Source organism: Agelaius phoeniceus, chromosome 11 (genome assembly GCF_051311805.1).
Source record: "Agelaius phoeniceus isolate bAgePho1 chromosome 11, bAgePho1.hap1, whole genome shotgun sequence".
Lineage (NCBI taxonomy): Eukaryota > Metazoa > Chordata > Aves > Passeriformes > Icteridae > Agelaius > Agelaius phoeniceus.
The window spans coordinates 22,475,612-22,503,540 of record NC_135275.1 but is presented as its reverse complement, the minus strand read 5'-3'; the positions used below and the strand labels follow the sequence as shown (position 1 = coordinate 22,503,540).

At 54.1% G+C, this 27,929-nt stretch overlaps 1 protein-coding gene across 6 annotated transcripts in view; it reads right to left on the bottom strand.

The window, feature by feature from the left end:
• Positions 1-27,929, bottom strand: part of GRM7 (glutamate metabotropic receptor 7) — a 197,690-nt gene that overhangs the window by 49,825 nt on the left and 119,936 nt on the right. For all 6 annotated transcript variants that reach the window (XR_013183884.1, XM_077184693.1, XM_077184691.1 and 3 more), the window contains 3 exons: positions 21,352-21,492; positions 15,490-15,690; positions 11,074-11,213 (listed from right to left, as the gene is read on the bottom strand). Coding sequence is in view for 5 of the 6 variants with exons in the window: in XM_077184693.1 (XP_077040808.1) it covers positions 11,074-11,213; positions 15,490-15,690; positions 21,352-21,492 (482 nt within the window). In the remaining variant the exon portion in view is untranslated. The remainder of the gene's footprint in view (positions 1-11,073; positions 11,214-15,489; positions 15,691-21,351; positions 21,493-27,929) is intronic.

The window sequence follows — 27,929 nt, the reverse complement described above, 5'->3', positions numbered from 1 at the left end:
GGTAATTAACCTACTCAGGGAAGAAAATAGCCACGTTCCCTGATCCCACTTTCATAATGATGGTGCCATTAATTTCAGGACACACAGCAGCCAGCGGCGAGGACTGGGCTCAGATTTATTGCCACCTCCAGACTGCAGCTCCTAACTCAGCAGTTCAGACATTTGTGTATATTCCACTTTGCAGACAGCAATATTTGCATGACTTAGCTCTTCAGGCTCAGCTATTAATGTCTTGTAATTAGTTTCTAAATCCAGGGATTTACCGTGATAATGGTTTTAAGCTAAGAATATGTCAATAACACATCCTCAGCAGAGTCTTCTGCAAAATATCAACTGAAATCCCTGAAGAGATAACAGTGGTGATAAGCCAGGGTGCCAGAGAGGATACAGAGCTGCTCCATGCCTGGCCCAGACACGGTGCCTCACACCATGGAGCTCCTTTTCATTTCCCTGCCTGCAGGGAGTGCTGGGGAAGCCTTGCCCAGCACTGGGCCTGCAAGGGGTGGAGGCAGAACCCCAGCAGTTCTGTGCCAAACAGATCCTGCTCTGAGCAGAGCAGCCCCAACACCTCTGCAGGATAACACAGAATTGCCAGAGACTCCAAAGCCCCTCTCAGAACAGGAGGATTGTTCCTGAAGCTGCAGCACGTGAGCTCTGGGAAGAGCCATGCAGTGGGAACTCCCACTGCTCCATCCCATCCCAGTATCCCATGCCATGCCCTGCCATCCCATCATCCCAGCCCAAAATTCCATCCCACCCCATTATCCCACCATCCCAGCCCCTCCATGGGGTCCCACAGCACATCCCAGCCCAGCCCCTGGGTGCTCCCTGCCCCTCCCAGAGCCACCCCAGCAGAAGGAGGCAGAGCTCTCTCCTGCCTGCTCTCTGGGGTTCCCAAATCAATTCTTAACTCCTTTCCTTTTCCTTTCCTTTTCCTTTCCTTTTCCTTTCCTTTTCCTTTCCTTTCCTTTTCCTTTCCTTTCCTTTTCCTTTCCTTTTCCTTTCCTTTCCTTTTCCTTTCCTTTTCCTTTCCTTTTCCTTTCCTTTTCCTTTCCTTTCCTTTCCTTTCCTTTTCCTTTCCTTTCCTTTCCTTTCCTTTCCTTTCCTTTCCTTTCCTTTCCTTTCCTTTCCTTTCCTTTCCTTTCCTTTCCTTTCCTTTCCTTTCCTTTCCTTTCCTTTCCTTTCCCCTTTCCTTTCCTTTCCTTTCCTTTCCATCTTTTGTCAGCTTTTTTCAGCAGCCCTGCTGCTCTGCCCCAGCAACACTGAGAGCTCTCAGAGCACCCTCTTTAATGAGATCCAAGGGCCATTTGTTCTACATTAAAGCAAGGACATTTCCAGCACACCACTGATGGAGAGAAAAATGCTTAATCCACAGTTTTTGCAAAAATGCTTATTATTATACATTTCTGTTGATGCACAATAAAATGGAAAATTAATTATTTTAATGCTTTTATATCTGCCTACAGCTTTGTGTTGTCTTCTCACTAATGGAAGGGGGTGGACCATGCATCTTCAGTATTCATCCTACAGCCCCCGCATAATATTTTTTTAATTAAAAAAAGAGCATGTGCTTCCAAATGTGCATTTATAACACACAGCTCTTGTCTCTTTAAATGGATAGGTTAGGGAAAAACTATCTTCTGAAAGCAGAGCTAATCCAAAGCAACTTTCTGTCTAAGGTGGCTTAGAGTGAGGGAAAATCTGAATTATCACAGAATCCCCAACTGGTTTGGATGTCAAAGCCCACCCAGTGCCACCCTGGCATGGCAGGGACACCTCCCCCTGTCCCAGGTGCTCCAGCCCCAGTGTCCAGCCTGGCCTTGGGCACTGCAGGGAGCCAGGGCAGCCCCAGCAGAGATTTGACCAGTGCAGGAGGACAGGCCAGCCCAGGCAGGGCACACAGCCCCAGCTCAGCACAGCTGCCATCAAACTCTGGTTCCTGAGCTGCTCCCAGTGCCCACAGCTGGACAGTCCAACCCCAAGAACAGCCTGGATGACAATGGCCCATCTAGAAGCAGCTCCAGGAATTCTGGTTTTTCTCCTGAAAACTCCTTTTCAGAGCTGCTTTTCATAGCACAGCCACAAGCCCACCTCACCTAAGGTTTGAGGAAAGGATTAGCCCTTTATCTTTGTTTATCTCTCTTATGAGCCAAGAACTTCTTATTTTTCCTGTTCTTTGTGGCTGTGGAAAAGTTCTGCTCCTGCCAAGCCCAACACAGAGCTCCCAGTGTGGAAAGGGCAGTGAGGAGAGGGAACCAAGCCTGTGTGTGTAATTTGGAGAGCATTCCTCCTGGGGTGCCTGCCAGCCCAGAAACGCTGGCATTTATTTATCCTCCTCGTTCCCCAGCTGGTTCAAGGACCAGCATTTTCCAGCCCCATTATTTGGTGCTGGTTTTCCCCTCCTCAGCATCGATGGACAGTGATTTCCCCACCACAGCTCGTGTGCAAGGCAGAACAGCACAGGGCAGGGAGGGAGCATGAAAGAAATACAGAATACTGAGGGAGATTCAGTACCCAGCTCATTTAGGCCTTAATTAGATTGCTGCAGGGATATTAATAATACTAATAATATTAAATTATCCTGCTCAGGTTATGCTCAGTCAGTTGGGCCCTAAAAGAACTGCACAGACAACGAGAAGAACTGTACACAGAAAATTGGGAATGGCTGGTGGCAATGCACGCTGCCAGGGCACAGCTGCCTCCCAGCACAGGGAATTTTCTCCCTTCTCCCCACACAGGGGGCTGCAATCCCTCTGCAGAACCCTACCCCAGGAGGGCACCACGAGCTGCAGCCTGGCCTGTGGGAGGAGGAAAGCCTGTCCCACCCCTGGCAGCTGCATTTGGGGCAGGAAAGGCCAAAATCTGCTCTGCAAAGGGAGCTGAAGTCTGTACAGCCCCTCCCCAGCCATTCACACACAGGCAGTGCTAGAGCAGGGTGAAATCCCTGCTTCCACTGGTTCCAATGGGGAGCAGCTGCTGCCCAGCCAGCCCAGAGCCCTGGCCAGGTAAAGCTGGGATTGGCCAGCAAACAAGGATCCTCCATGGGAGCCATCTGCACAGAATGCACATCTTCAGTTTGGTGGAACAAAACCCAAATAAACCAGGAAAACAAAGCAAATCAGGGCTTCCCCAAGTTGTTTCAGAGCAGACTGAGGACCCTTTGCAGCTGTTTTTAGGGCCATTATTGTCCATCCTGTGAACAACTAGCTGGGGACACTGAATTCCACATCACACCTCTGATGTTACAGCTCTGCTGCAGAAATCAGTGCTCAAGGACATGTAAATAGATTATTTCTGACCCACTCCACACATGTGGCCTGTCAGGAACTCCATGCTCTGCTCAAACACTGGGAGTTCCCAGGGCTGCTCACACGGGCTGATGTGAGCAGAGCTCTCAATCAGCCTTTGTGGGATTTCTCTCTCCTCCCTGAAGCAAACAGGCACAATCTGACACATCTGTCATCATTTCTGCTCCACCACCCTCGGCACTGGCGTCCGTGTGGGACCAGAATTTCATTTTGCAAACACAGCTGGGTCATGTTTGGGATCCACAGAAGCAGCTCCATGCCAAGAGCTCCCAGAGCTGCTCACACAGTTTATTAAAGGAGTTTGCTTGCAGATTTGATCAACACAAATGGAGACAAAGCAGCAAGTTTTGGCTGCTGCTAGCTGTCACCAGGCTTGGCACCACTGGCAGGTGCCAGCCCCTGATCTGCCACTGAAACCTGGGGCAGCTGCAGCCCCAGCAGCCCTGCTGGGTGCCCCAGGGCTGGCAGGCAGTGCCAGGCTCTCAGCACTCACAGGGACTGGGATACTCAGCTACCATCTCCTCCCAGGCTGACCAACAAGAGGAGGTGGGAAAGGAGACCCCAAAGGAGGGAACAGCAGAGCTGCCTGGGGGTGCCCTGGCCTCTGCAGACACAAACCCCCCACTGCTGACACCCCCAGACAGAAATCACTCCTACACTGCCAGGGAAAGACACCAGTGTCTGATCCAGAGGCACAGAGCCAGTCATTGCTGTGCTGACAGTTCTTGGGGTTTGCTCTCCTGCAGGGCCTGGGCCCCAGCACTGCCCCCATGACCCCACAGACCTTCGGTGGGGAGGGCAGGGACACACAGAATATTCTCCATCCAACCTCCATTTGCTGCCAGGGCAAGGACAGACACGCATGGAGCATTTGCTGCCCCTCCATGGCCCAGCTGCAGCCCAGTCCCAGCTGTGCAGGACCTGGGGGTCTCAGGCACCCTCCCCAGCCCAGCTCAGTCCCAGCTCATGCAGGACTGCTTGTTTCAGCCTCACTCCCTCCTGGAGCAGGAGCAATCAGCTCATGGCCATTCTGCAGGCCAGTGGATTGAAAAATCCCCTCCCACTTCATGCTGCAAGTTGAGATAATTCCAGGTGTTTGTGCTGCTCATGGCTGACACGAGCAATGAGAGACTGCAGAGTTTAACAAGGAACAAAACAAACAACATCCATTCCTGCAGCACCCTGCAGGCTGCTGCCAGCTGGGCAGGGGGCACTTCTAGGGATGGAGGCACCTCCAGCTCCTGCCTGGGTCACAGAGCCTGCGCTCAGAGGGGCCCAGCCCTGGCCAGGAGCTGTGACACAGCTGCACATCCCTGTGCAAGGACTGAGCATGAGCAGCACCAGGGCTGGCAAACACTGCACACACCCCACCCTGGGAGTGGCACTGCCACCTGTGCCACAGTGCCTGAGGTGACACCTGCAGGGACAGGGGCAGGGCAGCAGAGATGCAGGGTGTCCCTAACAGTGCCAAATCCAGAATCTCCATCTACCCTGAGCACATTCTGCTCCAAAGGAAAAACCCAAAACCCAGCAGCAAACCCAAGAAAGCAAGGAACAGAAATCAATTTGAACGTGTTATTTTAGACAAATACCATCTGTTGGCAGAATATTCCTGAGCAACAAACACCACTGAAGAGGTGCTTGGATGCAATTCCAATTCGAATATTTTATCAAAAAAAGGCAGGTACAGCCAGGTCTCTTGCCAGCAGGTTAGACAGTTAATTACTCTCTTCACCAACTCACTATTCATAACATTTATTTCCAAACTCCCTAACAGAGATGTTTATGGCATGTAAATTGATTGGTCTGAGCCCAAACAGATTCAGGAGGTGTTGAAGTGAGCAGGTTTCACATAAATTGCACAGAGGATTACAGAGTTACTCAATGTGCTTCTGTTGGTGGGGAAAACAGGCTTGCAGGGTGGAGTTTCCCTCCTGTGCCAGTGACCATGGTGTCCCTGTCCCTGCTGCTGTCCTGCCAGCAAAGGCTCCCCTGCTCTGGGGGTGACCCCAGCTCACCCCAAACCCTGAGCTCCAGGGATGTTCCTGATTCCAACAGGGCTTTATCTCACACTCTGCTCCCCACGGCAAAGAGCAGCTCCCAGCTGCCTGCCCAGGGAGCAGGGAATCATCCAGGAGCAGGGAATCACCCAGGAACAGGGGAATCATCCAGGATCCAGGGAATCATCCAGGAACAGGGAATCATCCAGGAGCAGGGGAATCATCCAGGAGTGGGGAATCATCCAGGAACAGGGAATCATTCAGGAGCAGGGGAATCATCCAGGATCCAGGAGCAGGGAATCATCCAGGAGTGGGGAGTCATCCAGGATCCAGGAGAAGGGAATCATCCAGGAGCAGGGAACCATCCAGGAGTGGGGAGTCATCCAGGAGTGGGGAATCATCCAGGAACATGGAATCATCCAGGAGCAGGGGAATCATCCAGGATCCAGGAACAGGGAATCACCCAGGAGCAGGGGAATAATCCAGGAGTAGTGAATCATCCAGGAGCAGGGAATAATCCAGGAACAGGGAATCATCCAGGAGTAGGGGAATCATCCAGGAACAGGGAATCATCCAGGAGTAGGGGAATCATCCAGGAGCAGGGAATCATCCAGGAGCAGGGGATCATCCAGGATCCAGGAGCAGGGAATCATCCAGGAGCAGGGAATCATCCAGGAGCAGAGGATCATCCAGGATCCAGGAGCAGGGAATCATCCAGGAGCAGGGAATCACCCAGGAGCAGGGAGTCACCCAGGAGCAGGGGATCACCCAGGATCCAGGAGCAGGGGAATCACCCAGGAGCCCACACCCCATCCTCAGGGCTGACCAGGGGAGCAGGCCCATGGACAGCTGTGTCCATGGAACCACAGGGATCATTGCCAATCCCATGCATCTCCCAGGCACTCCTGTGGCAGGGCTCAGCCACAGCTCCCTGACTGTGGAGCTGGGCAGGGACCAGGGGGCCCCAGAGCTGCTCAGTGCCCCAGGCTGGGGCTGGAGGACAGGGCAGTGTCCTGCCCGTGTGGAGCTGGGCAGGCAGGGACCAGGGACCCCACAGCTCAGCCAGGAGCCTCCACACAGGGCTAGGACAGGGAGAGCTGCCCTGTGGGGTCCCTCCAGCACCTCCAGCCCATGGGGCAGGGTCCCAGCACCCCAGTGACCCCAGGAGCAGCTCGTGTCCATGGGCAGGAGCCCAGACAGGCCTCTGCAGCCCTAGCACAAGGCCAATACCTGGAAAAAGCAGGTTCAACCATTTCACAGGGAATGTTTCCTTCACCTATTGATTTTGACAGTTCTGGGATACTTGCTCAGGGAATGGGATGGGAAAACATAATAAACGTGGGAGCTGCTGAGTTGACTGTACCTGGAGGAAGAGAAGCAATATCACCAAATTTCCCAGGAGAGCCTGTGCTTCCTCTAGGAGCCATCCATTTCTTCCTCCTTCAGGCACACCAGTTCCTCCAGGAGAGATGTGTTTGTGTCAGGCACCTCCAAGCAGGAGAAGCTGCATTCTTAGGAGCCAGCAATGTATGGGAGCTGCTCCCATCCCTCCAGTGCCCCTCATCCAAACAGCTCACACAGCAAGGACTCCTCCTGAGCTGAGATGGGGCAGGGCAGGGCATGGAGGGGCTCATTCCTCGTCTGAGATCCACAGAGAAGCACCAGGAGCTCCCCATGGAGGCAGGACCTGTCCCTGGCCACGCTGCCTTCAGCCATGCTCCCATTTCCTGCTGCTGGAAGCACACAGGCCTCAGACACAAAGGAAAGCCCAGCCTAACAAACTGAAACGAGCCACTGGAAAAGCAAACCAGCCCAAACACAGCACTCCTCACCCTCCCCAGGGCAGACTGGCTCCCCTCCACCAGCAGCACCTCAGCATTTGAAACAGCAAAGCTGCAGCCAGTCCAAGCAGCTCTGGCAAGGCTGGAGCTGCCCTGGCCATGGAGTGCAGCCTCCCAGAGCCAGGCCTGGCCTAAAGCCCAGCTCTCCTGTGGCCAGGGGATCTCTGTCTCTCCAGCCTAAGGGCATCAGGTGCATCTCTCCAGCCCCATGCACCAGGTGCATCTCTCCAGCCCCATGCACCAGGTGCATCTCTCCAGCCCCATGCACCAGGTTCATCTCTCCAGCCTAAGGGCACCAGGTGCATCTCTCCAGCCTAAGGGCACCAGGTGCATCTCTCCAGCCCCATGCACCAGGTGCATCTCTCCAGCCCCATGCACCAGGTGTGTCTCTGCCTCCCACAGGAGCTGTGCTGCAGCAGGGATGGAGCTGCCAAGCTCTGAGCCTGAAATGCAGGGCAGGAGGGTGTCAGCCACAGCCACTGCACCCCAGATCTGCCTGCAGCAGTGACAGGGGCTTGGCACAGCCCTCACCAAGGAGAAGGGTGGCACCTGGCCTTCCCTGGCCCCTCGGGTGGGAGATGGGTGGGCACCTCAGCATCACAGCCTTGCTGCAGGGAGAGCAGAGCACTGCAATGGCTTTGCATGGAACCCTGGCCAAGGCCAGTAAAATCAGACATCTGCTCATTTTATCCTTGCATGGACACTGAAACACAGCCAAAAGTGCCACTGAACCGTGCCCTGGGTGCTGGGCACAGCTCTGCTGGGCTGGAGGCTGCCAAGCAGGCAAAGGAAAATGGGTGATTGCTCTGCCCTCACATCAATTGCTGTGTCCCAAGCTTGCTGCAGTGAAAAGTCATCAAATGTATCTCAGTTATCTGACTTGAGATACAGACAGGCCCAGGTAATTCACAAACCCAGGTTTACCAACAATAAGGAAACAGAGCAGATTTGAGGAGTCCCAAGGAAGCTGCTACAGCTCTCCCCAGTCTGTCTGCCAACAGAAGCAAGAGACAGAAAACTAAACCACAAGTTACCCTGCAATCTGACATGGGAAAATCCGGTTCAGCTCTCCAGATTATTCCAGAGAATAAAGTACCATGAATGGGGAGATGTCCTTTGCTGAAGGCACCCACGAGAGCCTGCAGAGCAGCAGCCCTGCCAGAGGAATGCCACAGTGAAACATTCCTGTCCCTTCTTGGAATGAGGATGATGATAAAGAAGAGAATCCTTACTCACCGAGCTGGTCTCGTGCAGCTCCTGCCCCCGGGCTCTGCAGGGTCCTTACCTGTGGGCTGGGCAGAGCTGTCCCCATTCCCAGGCAATGCAGACACCCAGGAGGGACCAGGGCTGCCCCCAGGGACACAAAGCACCAGGGCAGAGCTGCCCCCTCCAACCTGCACCAAACTCCCCTGGCTCTGCCCTCTGGGGTTTGAGAAATAAGGACTGGGAAACATCCCCTGCAGGGTTATTGCCACAGTCATTACTGAGGACAAATCACATCCTCTGGTAGCTTTCCCTGGGATGTATTTAATAGAATTTATTTTGGTTATTTCCAGGAATCCTTGGCTTCTCTAGACTCCACAATTGTCCTTATTATTGTAAGAAATAATCCAATAATACAAAAGGGACTGTCTTAGATATATATTTGTGTGAGAAACTGGGACACTTGAGTGATTAGAAGGGAAGTTAGTGAAAGAGTCTCAACTACTGATATGACCCTGTGGCCATGAGGCTACGAGGGTGAGGAAAGAGGTCTTTTTATGGAAACATTTAACACAACAACAGGAATACAAATCAAGCTCCATTAATTTAGCTTTAAATTTTAATGGATCAGGATGTGCAGTTTACATAAAGAAGGATTTGCTTAATAAAATATTAATATTTTTTGCTAAAAGAACTGTAAATTGCAAGTTAATATCGGTTTCCTTATATAGAACATCAAAAGTTGAAAAGCACTGAAAGAGCAAACCAAACACAGAAATAAAAATAGGCCAAAATTCAAGGAGAGTGAAATACTGTGTGTGATCAGCCTCCAAGAGTGGACCCTCAGCGACCCACATTAATTACTTGATTTAACAAAAACCATGGCAACATTAAGAGGAGGAAGTGTGGGGGCTTTGGTTCCATGCCAGGGCGTGGCTGTGACCCCTGTGGGCAGCCCAGGCACAAAGGGCTGGGGCAGCTCGGGTGTCCCCACAGGTCACAGGGCCAACCCCAAATGTGACAGCAGGTCCAGAGAGGGCCTGGGCTGGGAGCACCCCCTGGGGCACCCTCTGTGCCACCCCCGGGGTCACAGCCCATGTCACCTCCCAGGTCACCCCCTCCCTGGGGCACCCCCGTGTGTGGAGGGGGTCAGGGCTGGGCCATGTCCTGTCACCCTTCCAGAGGAGATGTGGCAGCAGAGGCAGAGAAGGAGCCCCAGCACACCAAGAACTCCCCATGTCCCTGGGCTGGCAAGGCTGACTGAGGGGCAAAACCCCTTTCCCACAAATTCCCAGGAATGCCTGATCCCCCTCAGGCCGCGTGGCTGAAGAGCCCAAGGGAGCTGCAGTCTGTGTCTCTGGGTGCTGGTAGCTCTCCACAGGGAGCCAGGCACGAGGTGAGGCTGGCACTACTGCCCCAGAGGGCTGAGGAAAAGAGCCCAGAGCCAGCAGGGATCCTGGAGCCAGCCAGGGCACAGGCCAGGCCCAGGGGATGAGGCTGACATGCTCTGCAGCTCTCCCACCCACCAGTCCTGGGGCATTTTTCTGGGAAACATCAAAGTGCATTTGAGGCCCTGCTCCTACAGGCCTGCTTTCCTTTAGGCATCATCCCAGACAGGCCACCCCACCCACAGGGTTAACAGCACCACTGGAAAAGGGACTCACTCCAAACACATTTCATTCCAGCTTTCCAAAAAGCATCTGCAAGTGAAAGCCCAGTGGTTTCAAACTTCAACAAACCACAGCTTCATTTCCCAAGCTGGCACCTGGGGACTGCAGCCACGCAGCAGGAATTAAATTTCCATGAGCACCTCGTGTCTCTGGCAGTCTGAGGAGCTCTGGCCCTCTGGGTGCAGGGAGAAGGCTGCAGGACAGGGGAGAGGGAGACACTGGGCAGAACCTCCAGTGTGGGGCTGTGAGGACACAGCAAAGGTCCCTGCTGGTTCTAGAGCCCATAGCAAAGGTCCCTGCTGGTTCTAGAGCCCATAGCAAAGGTCCCAGCTGGTCATAGAGCCCATAGCAAAGGTCCCTGCTGGTTGTAGAGCCCACAGCAAAGGTCCCTGCTGGTTCTAGAGCCCATAGCAAAGGTCCCTGCTCGTTCTAGAGCCCACAGCAAAGGTCCCTGCTGGTTCTAGAGCCCATAGCAAAGGTCCCTGCTGGTTTGAGAGCCCATAGCAAAGGTCCCTGCTGGTTCTAGAGCCCATAGCAAAGGTCCCTGCTGGTTTTGGAGCCCACAGCAAAGGTCCCTGCTGGTTTGGGTGCCCATAGCAAAGGTCCCTGCTGGTTCTAGAGCCCATAGCAAAGGTCCCTGCTGGTTTGGGTGCCCATAGCAAAGGTCCCTGCTGGTTTTGGAGCCCATAGCAAAGGTCCCTGCTGGTTCTAGGGCCCATAGCAAAGGTCCCTGCTGGTTCTAGAGCCCATAGCAAAGGTCCCTGCTGGTTCTAGAGCCCATAGCAAAGGTCCCTGCTGGTTTGAGTGCCCATAGCAAAGGTCCCTGCTGGTTCTAGAGCCCATAGCAAAGGTCCCTGCTGGTTTGGGTGCCCATAGCAAAGGTCCCTGCTGGTTTGGGTGCCCATAGCAAAGGTCCCTGCTGGTTGTAGAGCCCATAGCAAAGGTCCCTGCTGGTCACAGAGCCCATAGCAAAGGTCCCTGCTGGTTTGGGTGCCCATAGCAAAGGTCCCTGCTGGTTTTGGAGGTCATAGCCAAGGAGCAGGGGACTCACGTTGAGCTGCAGGTCGTCTGTCCACTGCCCCACCAGGCGGTAGCCGGGCGTGCTGGTGTTGCTGCTGTGGAACTGGAAGATGTCGTAGCGCCCCGGGGCGTCCCCGTTCTTGTTGAACATCACTGGAGTGCCAGCACTGCCTGGGGGAAGGAAACCAGACAAAATCCAACCACCCAGCACCAAATCTTTACCCAGTCTTTGAGCTTTCACACTGGAAACACGTCCCAGGCCAAGGCCATCATCCCACAGCCATCCAAAGGGTGGGACACTGCCACCACCCAGCCCTGTCCCACAGAGCCATCGTCCCTGCCCTACCCTGCTGCCTGCAAACAAACACAGCAAGCCCAGGTGAGCCCTGCATCACCCTGCTCTGCCCAAGGCCAGAAAGAGCAGGAGGCTTTTCCTCCTGCCCTGCAGGAGAGCCTGCCTCCCATCTCCCTGTCCTCAGGGAATTCTCCTGGGAAACCCCTCCTGTGAATGCAGCCTCTAAATGCTGCTTTCCCCCTGCAGAAAAGAGCCCATCTGCTCCTGAGAGGTGCTGCTGTCAGAAGCCAGCCTGGGTCTGGTGAGTCTTGACTGCATCCAGAAATGGGCACCATACAATAGCATCCTCCTCCACAGTGTGCTCCACTGTCATGGGGTGGGAGAGGACACAGCAGCCTTGGGAACAGCACTCCTGGTGCACTCCCTGATCAGGGAAGAGCATTCCTTGTGCACTCCCTTACCTGGGAAAGGCACTCCTCATGCACTCCCTGATCCAGGAACAGCACTCCTTGTGCATTCTTTGTGCACTCCCTTACCTGGGAAGAGCACTCCTTGTGCACTCCCTGATCAGGGAAGAGCACTCCTTGTGCACTCCCTGATCCAGGCTCTGCAGCACTGCCACAGGAGTGTCCTGGGCAGACCCAGAGCAGGACCCTGAAATAACTTGATTTACCATGTAAATGGTAAATAATACCTTGTCACTCCAGTGACAAACACGGGTAAGTGCAGGGCAAGAGAGCCCCAGCCCTCAGCCCTCAGCCCTGAGCCCGGCCTCAGGTGAGCTCTCAGCAGGACAGCTGCACTTCAATCAGCACAGCACTGCCTGGGAACCCTCCCAGGAGGAGAACCAAAGCACTGCCTCATTTCCTCGCAGCTCCAGGAGCAACCTTCCAGGGTGACATTTATTTCCAGACATATTAAAATAGGCTGCGGTGGGGTAGAGTAATATTGTGTCAAGATTGAAGATTATGACAATCCTCCAGCATATCTATATTCAAAGCTTCCTCCTCCTAACTTTTTTTCCCTAAAGCAATGAAAAATCTCTCCTGTTGTAGCACTGAACTTTAAGATTATCGTTTTCTTCATGATTCCCATTCTTCATTGAATTCCAGGGAGTGAAAAAAAAGATTTGAAGGAGTGAATTAGCATAGTCTCCATTCTAGCCCTGGTAAATTGTTTCCTGTCTCTCCTACAATCCTCTGAGATCAGATACAAATTCAGTTCAAAGGCAGGTACAGAAAATCTTCCACTGCAATCTCTCCTGGCTGGTTCCTTGTGAGCACCAGGCAGATATTTAATTGTCATTACAGATTCATGCAGCCAGAATACATTGGAGTGGAAACACTTAAGAGTCAATCAGAAGCAATGGCTGTAATTCCTTGGCTCCTCAGGAAAGGCAGCAAAGTGCTAAATGGGATTTGGCTGATCACCACTCTTAGGGCTGCTTAGGGTGAGTTAGGCTCAGCTTTGTCAGAGCTGACAAGAAAGGGACACCTGGAACGGCAGGAGCTCAGGTGAGCTCCCAAAATGCAACAGACACACACAGGAAGGTGCAGGGCTGGCCCAGGGCTGCTGCTCAGGAGGCAGATGGAGGATGGACACCACTGTCACAGCCACCCCAAAGCCAGTGCAGGGACAAACACTGGGGGGACACAGCCAAGAACTCACCACAGCCACCCCAAACCCCAGCAAAGGCACTGAAAGGGACCTGGGATGGCTGTGGGGGCAGCAGGGGGGCACAGCACTGTGGGCTGGGGGCCTGCAGAGACCCCAAAGGGACAGTCCCAGTAGGGCTGGGGGCCTGCAGAGACCCCAAAGGGACAGTCCCAGCTTACCACAGCTCTGGACAGGGCAGGCAGGAGCACACCCTGCTCACAGTGTCTGTGCTGAAATGACACAGGAGCACACCCTGCTCACAGAGCCTGTGCTGGATGACACAGGAGCACACCCTGCTCACAGTGTCTGTGCTGAAATGACACAGGAGCACACCCTGCTCACAGTGTCTGTGCTGGATGACACAGGAGCACACCCTGCTCACAGTGTCTGCTCCTGTGTTTGCCCCTGTCCTGTGAATGACACAGGAGCACACCATGCTCACAGAGTCTGTGCTGGATGACACAGGAGCACACCCTGCTCACAGTGTCTGCTCCTGTGTTTGCCCCTGTCCTGTGAATGACACAGGAGCACACCCTGCTCACAGTGTCTGTGCTGAAATGACACAGGAGCACACCCTGCTCACAGAGCCTGTGCTGGATGACACAGGAGCACACCCTGCTCACAGTGTCTGTGCTGGATGACACAGGAGCACACCCTGCTCACAGTGTCTGTGCTGGATGACACAGGAGCACACCCTGCTCACAGAGTCTGTGCTCAAGTGCCACAGCCCCAGGGGGAGGTGGGATCCATGAGCAGCTGGAGAGGGAAGCACTGCTAACCCCTGCTAACCGGGGGGCAGGCACAAGTGTCCCTCTCCTGCCTTTGAAGCTGCAGTAATTGGGCTCCAGCCAGGGCTCTGCTCAGCAGGGCCAGCCCTCCTTAACCTCTGGGTGAGGCTCTGGAGCCCTTTCTGTGCCACCTGTCTGCAGGGTCTGTCAGTCCTGGTTTGCATCACTGCAGCGATCCAGCCTCAGCTCAGGCTCCTTTCATGAAATAATGAAATTAATTAAGAGTGATGTACGAAAATCTCATGGCAGAGAGGAAACAGGCATTTCAGAAATAACCCTTGATCTTCCAGGCAATAAAACATGTCGTTATTTCACTGGTGTTTGATCATTTAGGATTTATTTTCTTCCTGTTAAGATTTCCCAGATTCTGCTGAGCCCACTAAGCAGTTCGGAACCTGTGTCAGTCTCCAGGCTGCAGCTTCTTGCTCATGCAGAGCTGTGACAATTTAATTCAGCTCCCAACAAAGGAGCTGCTTCTCCCCACGCAGACACAGGGCACTTGACACCTGCAGGAAGCCCTCAAACCCAGACACAATCTGACTGAATTTGCAGGGTTTCGATCTCTTAATCACTGCAAGATGAGGAATGAATTATGGAGAGGAGGCCAGGAGTGACACAGATGTCACCAGCCAGGAGTTTGGTACTCAAGGCACGTCCATGGCAGTTTGGGCACCCGAGGGGCTCCCATGAACAGCATCCTCAGCTTCTCACTGGCAAAAACACAGCTGCACTGCAAAACTTCCAGAATTTCACTGGGTGAGCACTTGAGGTTTAAAGTCTTCCACATTTTGGGTCTTTTGTCCTCCAGGCAACGACGATCACAAAATGCTCGGGGACCAGCAGGAGCATCAGGGTGGTCCCAGCTGCACGGGGCTGTGCAGAGCTGCTCCCCAGCAGGAGGATGGCCAGCTCTGGGGCTGGGGACACTGAGAGCAGCAGCAGCAGCAGCACAGGCCATGCTGCTCCTGTCCCGCACAGCTGCACAGAGCTCCCCTGCCCCACCGGGCACCCAGCAGAATCCCCTGGAGCACTGGGGAGCAGGATCTGCACCCAGAGCAACCCCTGCCCAGCCCCATGGGGGGTCAGCAGGGGACAGAGGGGGGCAGTAGGTGATGAGGGGGGTCAGCAGGTGGCCAAGGGGTGGCAGTAGGTGACAGGGGTGGTCAGTAGGTGACAGTGGGGTCAGTAGGGGATAGAGATGTCAGTAGGTGACAGGGGGTGTCGATAGGTAAGTGGAGGTGCCAGTAGGTGACAGGGGTGGTCAGCAGGTGGCAGGGGGAGTCAGTAGGGGACAAGGGGGTCAGTAGGTGACCAAGGGATGTCAGCAGGTGACAGGGGGGGTGTCAGTAGGTGACAGGGGGGTGTCAGCAGGTGACAAGGGGGTCAGTAGGTGACAGGGGTGTCAGCAGGTGACAGGGGGGTGTCAGTAGGTGACAGGGGGGTGTCAGCAGGTGACAGGGGGGGTGTCAGCAGGTGACAAGGGGGTCAGTAGGTGACAAGGGGGTCAGTAGGTGACAGGGATGTCAGCAGGTGGCAGGGGGAGTCACTAGGGGACAAGGGGGTCAGTAGGTGACCAAGGGATGTCAGTAGGTGACAGGGGGTGTCAGCAGGTGACAGGGGTGTCAGTAGGTGACAGGGGTGTCAGCAGGTGACAGGGATGTCAGCAGGTGACCAAGGGATGTCAGCAGGTGACGGGGCAGTGTCTCACCGTTGAAGTTGACGCTGCGGATGTACTTGAGCAGCCGCTTGCCCCCGGCGTTCTCCATCTCGGGGCACAGCCCGGCGCTGTCGGCGCACAGGTCGCGGTTCATGTGGTGCAGGGCGTGGGCCATGGCGTACACGGCATCGATCACAAACTGCACCTTCCCCTCCTGCTCGTAGTGCGAGTCCTTCCCGATGCGCTCCTGCCCTGCGGGGACACACGGCGACACTCAGGGACAGAGGGACAGAGGGACAGCGCTGCCCTGGCACACGGTGACACTCAGGGACAGAGGGACAGCACTGCCCTGGCACACGGCGACACTCGGGGACAGAGGGACAGCGTTGCCCTGGCACACGGTGACACTCAGGGACAGAGGGACAGAGGGACAGCGCTGCCCTGGCACACGGTGACACTCAGGGACAGCGGGACAGCGCTGCCCTGGCACACGGCGACACTCAGGGACAGAGGGACAGCGCTGCCCTGGCACACGGTGACACTCAGGGACAGAGGGACAGCGCTGCCCTGGCACACGGTGACACTCAGGGACAGCGGGACAGCGCTGCCCTGGCACACGGCGACACTCAGGGACAGAGGGACAGCGCTGCCCTGGCACACGGCGACACTCAGGGACAGAGGGACAGAGGGACAGCGCTGCCCTGGCACACGGCGACACTCAGGGACAGAGGGACAGCGCTGCCCTGGCACACGGTGACACTCAGGGACAGAGGGACAGCGCAGCAGAACCTGAGGGAGCTGCGCCTTTAGCCGGGACCATGAAACGCTCTGGGCTGCAGCGTCATTGATTAAAACAATACCAAACCTCTGTCGCTGCTACCAGAATCCCCGGCTCTGCTCACGAGTCACCCTCCAGAACCCAGGAAACAAATCCGGCCCAAGCCCACGGGGAAATCCCGGAGCTGCTCCAGGCTCGGGGCTCTCCCAGGCCCGGCTCTGAGGCTCGGGCCTCTCCCAAGCCCGGCTTTGGGCTCTCCCAAGCCCGGCTTTGGACTCTCCCAAGCCCGGCTCTGAGGCTCGGGCCTCTCCCAAGCCCGGCTTTGGGCTCTCCCAAGCCCGGCTCTGAGGCTCCAGAGCTCAAAGCAAGGCACAGCCGGTATTAAACCTGGTGCTTGTTCTGCTGCAAATCCCGGGCTCTAATTAAAACTCAAAGCCAGATCAAGGGAAGGCAGGAGTCGCTTCAGAGAAAATACCGACGGGGCTGCGGAGAACTGAGGAACGCGCCGGCAATTAACGGGTAATTAACGGGTAATTAACGGGTAATTAACGGGTAATTAACGGGTAATTAACGGCACCTCGGGATGCTCCTGTCACTGTCACCTTTCCCCTGAAGCTGCCCCCTGGATCCCTGGCAGGGCCCCAGGCCGGGCTGGATGGGGCTGGGGCACGTGGGACAGTGGAGGTGTCCCTGCCACGGCAGGGGTGGCACTGGGTGGGATTTAAGGTCCCTCCCAACCCAACCATTCCAGGATTCCATGATGGTTGAGGCACCCTCTACCAAAACCCCCCAGTTTTGCATCTCAGCTCCTCTGGAAGCCCTGAAATCCTGCAAACAAGGGAGCAGAACAAGTGAGTTGCCAGCTGGTGAAGTTCCAGGCGGGATCGTTTTCATTATTCACTCCCTCTCATTGATTACAGAACTTATCAGGATTTCAGGCCCTGACAAGGAAAATGCTTTTAAGTGGTTTCAGCTCTGTAACCAAATGAGCAATGCAGCAGGAAGGGATGCCAGGGGAGGGGATCTGGGATTGAAATGCTGCACACAAACACTGATAAGCCACGGCAAGTTCCAGAAGCACGGCTGGGCACACACGTAGCAGGAGGAAAACCTGCAGCAGTGAAGAGATCTGGGAGAGGAACCCAAGCAAACCACACCTGGAGAAACCTGAGAGCAATGTAACAGTGGCCAAACACAAAAGCAGTAAAGATTTTTAAATCTCAACAGAATTTCCAAGAACAAGGATGCTTCCCTGTGCTGGAACAGCCACTCAGCTGGGTATCAAACATCAGCTGTGCACAGTAAATCCAGATGTGGAGCCAAATGTAACTGCTCACCCCAAACATGTCTGAATTTACAGCTGGGAGTGTGCTGTCCTTCACCAAAACACAGGCTGAGTTATCTTCTAAAGAGATTGTACTGCAATTAGAAGTTGGACCCAAATCTGAAGCAGCCAAGAACCTGCAGAGCAAATGTTATGGACCAAATATTGTTCAGACTTCAAAAAAACCAGCAAATCTCCAAATCAATAGGCCTGGCTGAAGAGTGTTCCCTCCAGTTTGTGTCACCCTGTTGCAGTGAGCAGCAAATCAGGCCAAGAGTCCATTTTCAGGCAGGAATAGACCAAAGGTGACAGGCACAATTTTAATTCCAACTTCAACATTATTGTGGGGAATATTTCCCCCTCTGAGGCTGAGCTGGAGAAGTCAGGCAGAACGTTTTACCCCAGGCTCCAGGAGCTGCTCCTGTGTGATGGGAGTATAGAAATTCAATTATTAATTACTGTGCAGGAGAAGGAAGCTCCCAAAGGGCACCGAGTTGCTCCAGATGAAAGAAGCAGGAGCAGTGCTGTGGGTGCCTCTGGGGAAGGGGCAGCAGAGACCCCCCAGCCCAGCCCTGTCAGGACATCCTGGGGTCCCACGGAGGGAGGGCTGGAGAAACAGCCTAAAACATGGGGGCAGCAAGAACCCACGAGCCCCTCTGTGCTGCCAGAGCAAAGCCATGGCAAGTAAAACAAACCCCATCTGCAGCATTTCTGATCATTGAGAACTGCACCATTTCTGTTTGTCTCTGAGAACTGCACCATTTCTGTTTGTCTCTGAGAACTGCATCATTTCTGTTCCTCTCTGAGAACTGCACCATTTCTGTTCCTCATTGAGAACTGCACCATTTCTGCTCCTCATTGAGAACTGCACCATTTCTGTTCCTCTCTGAGAACTGCACCATTTCTGTTCCTCATTGAGAACTGCACCATTTCTGTTTGTCTCTCAGAACTGCACCATTTCTGTTCCTCTCTGAGAACTGCACCATTTCTGTTCCTCTCAGAACTGCACCATTTCTGTTCCTCATTGAGAACTGCACCATTTCTGCTCCTCATTGAGAACTGCACCATTTCTGTTCCTCATTGAAAATTGCACCATTTCTGCTCCCCTTTGAGAACTGCACCATTTCTGTTCCTCATTGAGAACTGCACCATTTCTGTTCCTCATTGAGAACTGCACCATTTCTGTTCCTCATTGAGAACTGCACCATTTCTGTTCCCCTTTGAGAACTGCACCATTTCTGTTCCTCATTGAGAACTGCACCATTTCTGTTCCTCATTGAGAACTGCACCATTTCTATTCCTCATTGAGAACTGCACCATTTCTGTTCCTCATTGAGAACTGCACAATTTCTGCTCCTCATTGAGAACTGCACCATTTCTGCTCCTCATTGAGAACTGCACCATTTCTGCTCCTCATTGAGAACTGCACCATTTCTGTTCCTCATTGAGAACTGCACCATTTCTGTTTGTCTCTGAGAACTGCACCATTTCTGCTCCTCATTGAGAACTGCACCATTTCTGTTCCTCATTGAGAACTGCACCATTTCTGCTCCTCATTGAGAACTGCACCACTTCTGTTCCCCTTTGAGAACTGCACCATTTGTGCTCCTCATTGAGAACTGCACCATTTCTGCTCCCCTTTGAGAACTGCACCATTTCTGTTCCTCTCAGAACTGCACCATTTCTGCTCCTCTCTGAGCAGAAGGTCCTTTTCTGCTGTTTTTTTACCGTGGGGACGTGCAGGAGCCACAGCAGCATGGTTTGCCTCAGCAGTGGAGCAGCTGGCACCTGGGACACTCGAGCACAGCGCGATTTCACAACACACTTCTGTCCCACGGGTTTGCAGTGAGTGCCTTGGGATGGCAGGAGAAGATGAAACACAAAGGCATTTTGTTGACATGAGCACTTTTTGCCTCCAAAGGATCTGTTTGAAGGTGATGAGAGGCAGTTTAACCCCCCCTTCCCACTCGAGGCTGGAGTGCTCCTCATCCTGATTCCTGAGAGACGGAGCAGGGGGCCGGCTTCAGGCACATCCTCACAGGAGAGCAGCTGCAACAAAGGCAGGGAAAAAAGCTCCAAACCCAGAGTGCTGAGAACAGAGAGGAAGAATCCCACTTGTTCCAAGTCTTTCAGACAGCAGCAGTGAGATGCAGGTTTGAGAGCTGCTGGTCTCCCTCCTTCATCTCGGCACGCAGGGGAGCGACGTGCCTGTTCCCAGCGCCTCTGCTTCAGCTGAGCCCTCTGCTCTCATTGTTATCACCACACAACAGAGGGGACGTGGTAGGAGGAATAAATAGTATCTCCAGGACGATTTTTATGGCATATAATTCACACAGACAGACATCAAAATCCCACTCCATCGGCGCTCGCGAGAGGAGTTCAGAGCCTGCTTCAGCTCCTGAAGAATTAAACACATCTTCAAAGGGTCTCACACAATGGTGCTGCTGAGAGCCCGGTGATAGTCATCATTAACAAGAGATTTAATTTAAAGATTGTGCAATGCTCACGGTATCAAGCAGGCAGCTCTTCTTTGCACAAGGTGCAATTCAGCAGCTGGGGAAGTGCTGGCAGAAAAATCTCAGCGTTCATGCACCCCAGCAGCATCACAGAGCCCTCGTGGGGGACAGGACAGCCCCAGCCCGCAGTCCCAGGCTCCACAGACACGCAGGGCTCTGCAGACACCGTCCCTGATGCTCCCTGCCAGCACAGACCTGCACACACGGCCCCTGCAGGCTCCTCCACACCAACTCCTCACGTGAGAACAGCTGAGAACCAGGGCTCCAGAGCCACCCACAGCATGCCAGGGTCGATATTGCAGTTTGGAGGAGCAGAGGATGACAAGGGGACCTCTGTGCAGTGAAATCCCTGCACTGACACCTGACAAAGCCCTGCAGGAGCAGAGACAGCTCTGCAGGGACAGAGCCCCCAGCCCAGGCTCAGCCTCCAGATCTCATCACAGACAAAAGCCTTTATTTATCCCAGCAGCACCCAGCAATCCCCAGGGGGTTTCTAGGGGAAGGCAGATGAGCTTTTAAATTTCTCCTGCTCACCACAAAGCATTGGATAACACTCCAACCCAAATTCCCTCCACGTCCTGTGGGCCAGGATGTGTGCCCAGGAGTGCTGAGCTGCTCCCTCCATGTCCTGTGGGCCAGGATGTGTGCCAGGAGTGCTGAGCTGCTCCCTCCATGTCCTGTGGGCCAGGATGTGTGCCCAGGAGTGCTGAGCTGCTCCCTGGCACCCAAACTCCCTCCACACTCCCCTGGGTGGGAGTTTTCACCAATTTTCAGTCAAAGTAAAGCCAATCCTCCCATGAACTGATTTCCCCTGATCACAACTCAAGGCAATCATCCACCATGACACATTCCAGCTGCTGCTGGGAGATCTGAAGGGGTTGGGGGGAGGCTGGGGGGCCATCAGGTGCCACCAGCTGTGGCTTCTGTGTCACCAAAGCACATTGTGCTTCTCCAGGGTGTTCTAATCATGGAATCATGGAATCCCAGAATGGTTTGGGTTGGAAGGGACCTTAAATCCCACCCAGGGCCGCCCCAGCCATGGCAGGGACACCTCCCACTGTCCCAGGCTGCTCCAGCCCCAGTGTCCAGCCTGGCCTTGGGCACTGCCAGGGATCCAGGGACAGCCCCAGCTGTGCCAGGGCCTGCCCACCCTGCCAGGGAACAATTCCATCCTAAACTGTTCCATGCTCCACCTAAACCGAACAAACCATCCCCTCCAGCTGCCCTTGACTCCAACCAAAGCCCTGCTGGTGCCCACTCCCAGGGCAGGAGGAGGGGAGGGGTTCATTCCTTACCTGTGCATTTCCTGTCCGTGTCCTCCTTCTTGGAGCCAGTGATGGTCAGCTTGCAGTTGAAGTTCTCCTCCCAGTACTCTGCAAACCACACGTTCCTCCTGTTGTTCTCCAGGGTGCGAGAGGTGAAATAGGTGTCAAAGCCTGCAGGGAGAGGGCAGGGCTGGGCCTGGCTGCTGTGCATGGGGAGCCTGGCACACACCCTGGGGCCTGGCTGCAGCCTGGCACAGACCCTGCCCTGGTGCCCCCTCCGTGCCCAGCACACCCAGCTCTGTCCATGGGAACAGGGAAAATCCACGTTTCCTCAGCAGCTGCATCCTGCAGGAAAATGCCTCTCACTGCCAGGAATAAAACTGGGCAGGAATAAAAATGGACAACAGATCAATATTGAAAGAAGTTATAGGGGAAAGGCATGGATTAGAGATGTGCCAATAAGGAGTGGAAATAAAGGACATGGTGCAGCTGATATTGGGCTGAGCTCCACGCTGATTTTGTTCTTGGCCTGCCCAGATTTCAGAGGAGGCATGTCCACATCAGCAGGCTGTCAGCAGCACCTCTGTGCCCTGGAACCAGCAGCACCCTTCACAACATCCAAACCCTGATCCTGTCCCACTGCACTCTGGCTTTGCCTGGCAAACGAGGTTTGCACGAGCACAAATAAATCAGAGCACGTCTGTGTGCTCCCACACAGAGCCTTTTGTGGTTTCTCGTGTCTCCTCTCCCCGTGCAGCTGCAGCAGCTGTACCCACTGACCTGCTCAGACAGAGCACAGGAGCTCCTGGCACAGAGCAGGGCAGGTTTGTGCTCCACAAACCACGGACAGGGGATGCTGCTCCACCCTGCAGCCCTGCCTCAGCTCCTGGCACCCAAACCCTGCTCCTGGCACCCCAAACCCTGCTCCTGGTACCCCAAACCCTGCTCCTGGCACCCCAAACTCTGCTCCTGGCACCCCAAACCCTGCTCCTGGTACCCCAAACCCTGCTCCTGGTACCCCAAACTCTGCTCCTGGTGCCCCAGACCCTGCTCCTGGTACCCCAAACCCTGCTCCTGGCACCCCAAACCCTGCTCCTGGCACCCCAAACCCTGCTCCTGGTGCCCCAAACCCTGATCCAGGCACCCCAGACTCTGCTCCTGGTGCCCCAAACCCTGCTCCTGGCCCCCAAACCCTCCTCCTGGCGCCCCAAACCCTCCTCCTGGTGCCCCAAACCCTGCTCCTGGTGCCCCAAACCCTGCTCCTGGCACCCCAAACCCTGCTCCTGGCCCCCAAACCCTGCTCCTGGCACTCCAGACCCTGCTGGTTCCCTGCTGTACCCCCAGACCCTGCTGGTTCCCTGCTGTACCCCCCAGACCCTGCTGGTTCCCTGCTGTACCCCCCAGGCCCTGCTGCCCCTCTGGAGCTCTGTGCCAGCTCCACAGGGCAGATGTCACCATCTCACCTGGCTGTGGCTGCAGTGGGCAGAGCAGAGCTGTGCCTGCTCCCCAGGGCACCTCCCAGCCTGCAGCCCTGCTCAGCCCAGGCACAACAGGAGCCTCTTCTTTACTAAGGAAGTTGTGGAGGAGTTCAAACACCCAAATGTGAAACAGGAAGAAGCAGAGCAGGGGTGGGGAGGATTGAGAATGCTGGCTGTGCCCAGAGGAGCTCTGGGTGAATGATCTGCCATCCTAGAGTACAATCCTGCTGGAGAGGGGCATTTCAGAGGAAGTTGGGGCACTCCAGCAGAGGAGGGTGCAAGGATGGGAGCAATGAGCCCTCTCAGCCCCAGCCAGCCCTGCTACTGCCCCATCCCAGGGCTCTGCAGTGAGGAAGGGCTGCAGATGCACCCTCCATGCACAGGGGAACCTCCCTGGCCCTGCAGCCAAGGATTCCCCTGCTGGGGAGAGCCACCGAGGCTGGCACAGCACAGGATGGAGCAGAGGCTCAGGAAACCCATCTGGCACGGGAAACGAACACGACAGTCCTTCCAGCAGGATAAAAATAGCACAAAGGCAGCTGTTTGCAAACTGGAAAGGAGATGGGAATGGGGTCAATGCCTGTTCTCCCTGCTCCGTGTGCCAGTGACCCAGCTCCAGGCTGTGCCCTCCCAGGGCTGAGGCTGCTGCTCTGCACACAGCCCAAGGCACAGCCCACAGCACCCCAAAGAGCAGCCAGGAACAGCAGCACTGAGAGGGACAGCAGCACTGAGAGAGACAGCAGCACTGAGAGACAGCAGCACTGAGAGGGACAGCAGCACTGAGAGAATGAACAGCACTGAGAGACAGCAGCACTGAGAGGGACAGCAGCACTGAGAGAATGAACAGCACTGAGAGAGACAGCAGCACTGAGAGGGACAGCAGCACTGAGAGAATGAACAGCACTGAGAGAGACAGCAGCACTGAGAGGGACAGCAGCACTGAGCCCTTCCAGAATCAGCAGCACTGAGAGAGACAGCAGCACTGAGGGACAGCAGCACTGAGAGAATGAGCAGCACTGACAGAGAGAGCAGCACTGAGCCCATCCAGAATCAGCAGCACTGAGAGAATCAGCAGCCCTGAGCCCATCCAGAGACAGCAGCACTGAGCCCATCCAGAATCAGCAGCCCTGAGCCCATCCAGAATCAGCAGCACTGAGAGAATCAGCAGCCCTGAGCCCCTCCAGCCCTGAGCCCCTCCAGCCCTGAGCCCCTCCAGGAACGGGCTGAAGGCTCCCTCACGTTTCACCTGCAGCCTCCCCAGCAAATGATGCACTTTGTTAAACCCAAAGCAGGTCCCTCCTCCAGGAGAGGCAGCAGGAGGGTGCCAAGCCCAGAGCACAGCCCCAGCCTGAAGCAGCCCATGGGAAAAGGCAAGAAAAGCACAAAGTGGCTGGAGAAACCCTCAGGGCTGGGCTGCAGCTCTGCTGAGTACTTGGGGTGCACCCTGAGCCCCACTCCACTTCCCAGCCCTGCAGTGGGGACTGCAGCTTGAAATGAAACCTTCCCAAAACAAAATGGACCAAAGTGCAGGAAAAGAGAGATCCTGGGGTGGCAGAGACCCCAGGCCTCCCTGCTCTGCTTGTCCTGAGGCAGGGACTCCACCTGGGCCTGCCACAGATTGAGTAAATAATGGGTTAAAACTCCTGGGACACCTGCAGTAGCTAGCTAATAACAAATCAGTGATTTAGGAATATTTCTGTGCCAGCACTATTTCTCTACCCAAACCTTTCTGTGATTCTGTGATTACCATTTATAGGATTAATTTCCCCAAGGAAAACATTCTCATGGATATGTCAGAATCCAGGTTTTAGGGACACACAACCAAAGCTTCTTCCTGTAAACCTGTGTATTTTGGTTTTGCTCCTAATTAAAAGAGCATTTCAAAGGGGGTATCCAGTCCTAAGATCTACAATATCCATATGGCTGGGAAAGAGCACCAATAAACCCTCCCCACGTGCCAAACTCACTGACCTCTGGAGAAAGTGCTCTATAACTTAATAATGCAAAATCAATGAGTCCTGATAAAACTGTAATAGAATTCCATATGAGTTACTCTGAACCTTTACAGATTTAATAACAAATAATAACATTCCCATTGATTGGTTTAATGATCCCTCTGCATTCACAGGCAGGAATATGGATCCCTATTAATAAGGGAACATTTTTTACCATTCTTTCCTATTGACTGGGACAACTGGGGGGGCAGCCCTGGACAAAGCCCTGGTCACTCTGGGGGTCAGCCCTGGACAAAGCCCTGGACAAAGCCCTGCTCACTCCAGGCTCAGCCCTGGTCACTCCAGGTCACTCAGCCCTGGTCACTCCTGGGTCAGCCCTGGACAAAGCCCTGGTCACTCCCAGGGTCAGCTCTGGTCACTCTGGGGGTCAGCCCTGGACAAAGCCCTGGACAAAGCCCTGGTCACTCGAGGCTCAGCCCTGGTCACTCCAGGTCACTCAGCCCTGGTCACTCCAGGCTCAGCCCTGCTCACTCCAGGTCACTCAGCCCTGGTCACTCGAGGCTCAGCCCTGGTCACTCCAGGCTCAGCCCTGGTCACTCCAGGTCACTCAGCCCTGGTCACTCCAGGCTCAGCCCTGCTCACTCCAGGTCACTCAGCCCTGTGAGTGCAGCCCCCTCTCCTGCAGTGCATTCCATTCCTGGGGATGCTGCTCCTGGAGCCAAGGTCCTGCAGACACTGCCCTCCTTCCCAGCCTGGGAACAGGGATCTGGGGTGGTTTGGGCTGGAAGGGCCCTAAATCCCACCCTAAATCCCACCCAGGCCACCCTGCCATGGCAGGGACACCTTCCCCTGGCCCAGGCTGCTCCCAGCCCTGTCCTGGGACACTGCCAGGGGTGATTTTACCAGCCAGGACTGTCCCCACACATCCCACAGGGCTGTCCTGCAGGTCCATCTGTGCCAGTGGGAATCTCAAATGCTTCTCTCACTTCAGACCCTCATCTGGAACGAGCTTGACCCATAAACACTCAGGTGAACAAGGCAAATGTTCTAAGCACACACCTGGGGCTGTGCTTCCCCTTCCTGACTGAAAACACACAGAGAGCTCCCCCACACAGAGCTGAGCTGAGCCTGCTGGGCTCTGGGGCCTCCATGACCCAACAAAAACCACTGGATGCTGAAATGCAAAAGCAGGAATAATCACTTCTCGCCCTGCTCGTGACCAAGCACCACACTGCTGTAACAAGATTTAGTGATTCCCCAACGCTCTCCATATTTCATACTTTAGCAAATTACTTTTTCAGCAAATACCTCTAAGAGATATAAATAGTTCCTTTATGAGATTTTCCAAATTACAACGAATCTCTTATTACTTCAAATTGCTGTGATTTGATTAAATCATTATTTTTACACATAGAAAGATGATACTACCTAAGGGTTCATTTATTTTCCCCCACGGGATAAATACGTACATGAACCACATTGTGATGAGACAGGGGAGAAAAAGGGGGAGTGGGGACAGGGACAGGACCCCAAACCCTGGGGAGGAGACAGGGACAGCACCAGCAGGGACGCTCAGCAGAGCCAGGATATAAACTCTGCTGGCCCCACTGCAAACCCCAAAGCATGGATTTCCATGTTCAGAGGGATTTCTGTCACCTCTGCGTGGCCACTGCAGCAGCACACACCACAAACCACCCCCTGCACGTGTCACAAGGGACTCCAGGGCCTCAGGGCTTATTTAATAAGGAAAATCATTAAGCCTAATTAAACCACAAAATTATTGACCCAGTGCATTTGCCATGTGCCTCGAGTGCTCTCATTGTCAGCCCAGGTGAGAGCAAATCCAACATATTGACCCAATTTCACTGGAGCAGGGGTGGCATCAGTTCATGATATTTTTTACTCCTCTATTTAGTCCCAAGGATGTCCACATTACTGACAGCCAGTTATTTACCCACACAGTAAATCATCACCTGCTATAATTATTGATGCCAAATGAGCTGAAAGCAGCTACTCAAACACTTTTCCAATTTTGCTGGCATTTAACCCAAAGCAGTCTCACTTACTGGCATTACATCTGGGATAAAAGCATTAGGTGGGGAATGACAGCATCAATTTTAGGACAGCAAGTCTCTCTGCAGATTTTCTGCTGCTGCCCAGCCACACACTGTGGGGTGGTGTTAAGACAGGCTACAGATATTTTTTTGACCTTCTTGCTCAGTAAAAAGGCCATAAAATAAATGATTTCATTAACTTCCATCACTCCATGAAAGTGCTTTGCAGCTGTTTTCTTTTTCAATAACTGCAGATTGTAACTGTGCCAAGGGGTATTTCAGGTGGTGTCACATCTGACTTTTTATATCCACGACGTAAATCAGGTACAGAGGAAATTCCACTCAGGGCAGACCTGGAATTTTGGGCTCTTCTGATGGGGAAAAAGATAGAGAGATAGACAGACAGACAGATAGATAGATAGATAGACAGGGATAGATATTTACATAGGTAGGTAGATAGATGCTAGATAAATAGATGATAGATTAGATAGATAGGTAGATAGATGGATAGCTAGATGGATAGATAGATTAGATAGATAGAATGAACAGCTCCTGGGAATGGCAGGAATGAAAATTCCTGAGAGCTGCAGGAATGAACAGCTCCTGGGAATGGCAGGGAGCAGAGTGCCAGCCAAGGGACAGTCACTGCCCAGCCCAGAGCTGAGCAGGGCACCACAGGCACGCCAGGCAGCTCAGCAACACCTCCTGGAGCAGAATCCTGCCAGGAATTCACTGTTTCCTGCTGCTCTCTTGCTGGAAATAGGCAATTTGTTTTGCCAGGACCTTCATTCATGAAAAAATCCTTTTCCTCACACCTGAAGATGAGCTTAAAGCTGTTGTGCAAATAACAGAGCAGCTGGGGCTGCCCCTGGGTCCCTGGCAGTGCCCAAGGCCAGGCTGGACAGTGCTGGGAGCAGCTGGGGCAGTGGGAGGTGTCCCTGCCATGGCAGGGCTGGCACTGGAGGGGATTTAGGGTCCCTCCCAACCCACTGGATGTTTCTTCCCATCAGTTTCCCAAGTTCCAGCTCCCCAGTCTGTCAGCAGCAGCTGCTCCACAGATGGCCTGTTCCATTTTAATAATGCAGAGCAGCAAAAGCTGAGATGCAGGAGGTCAAAATGCA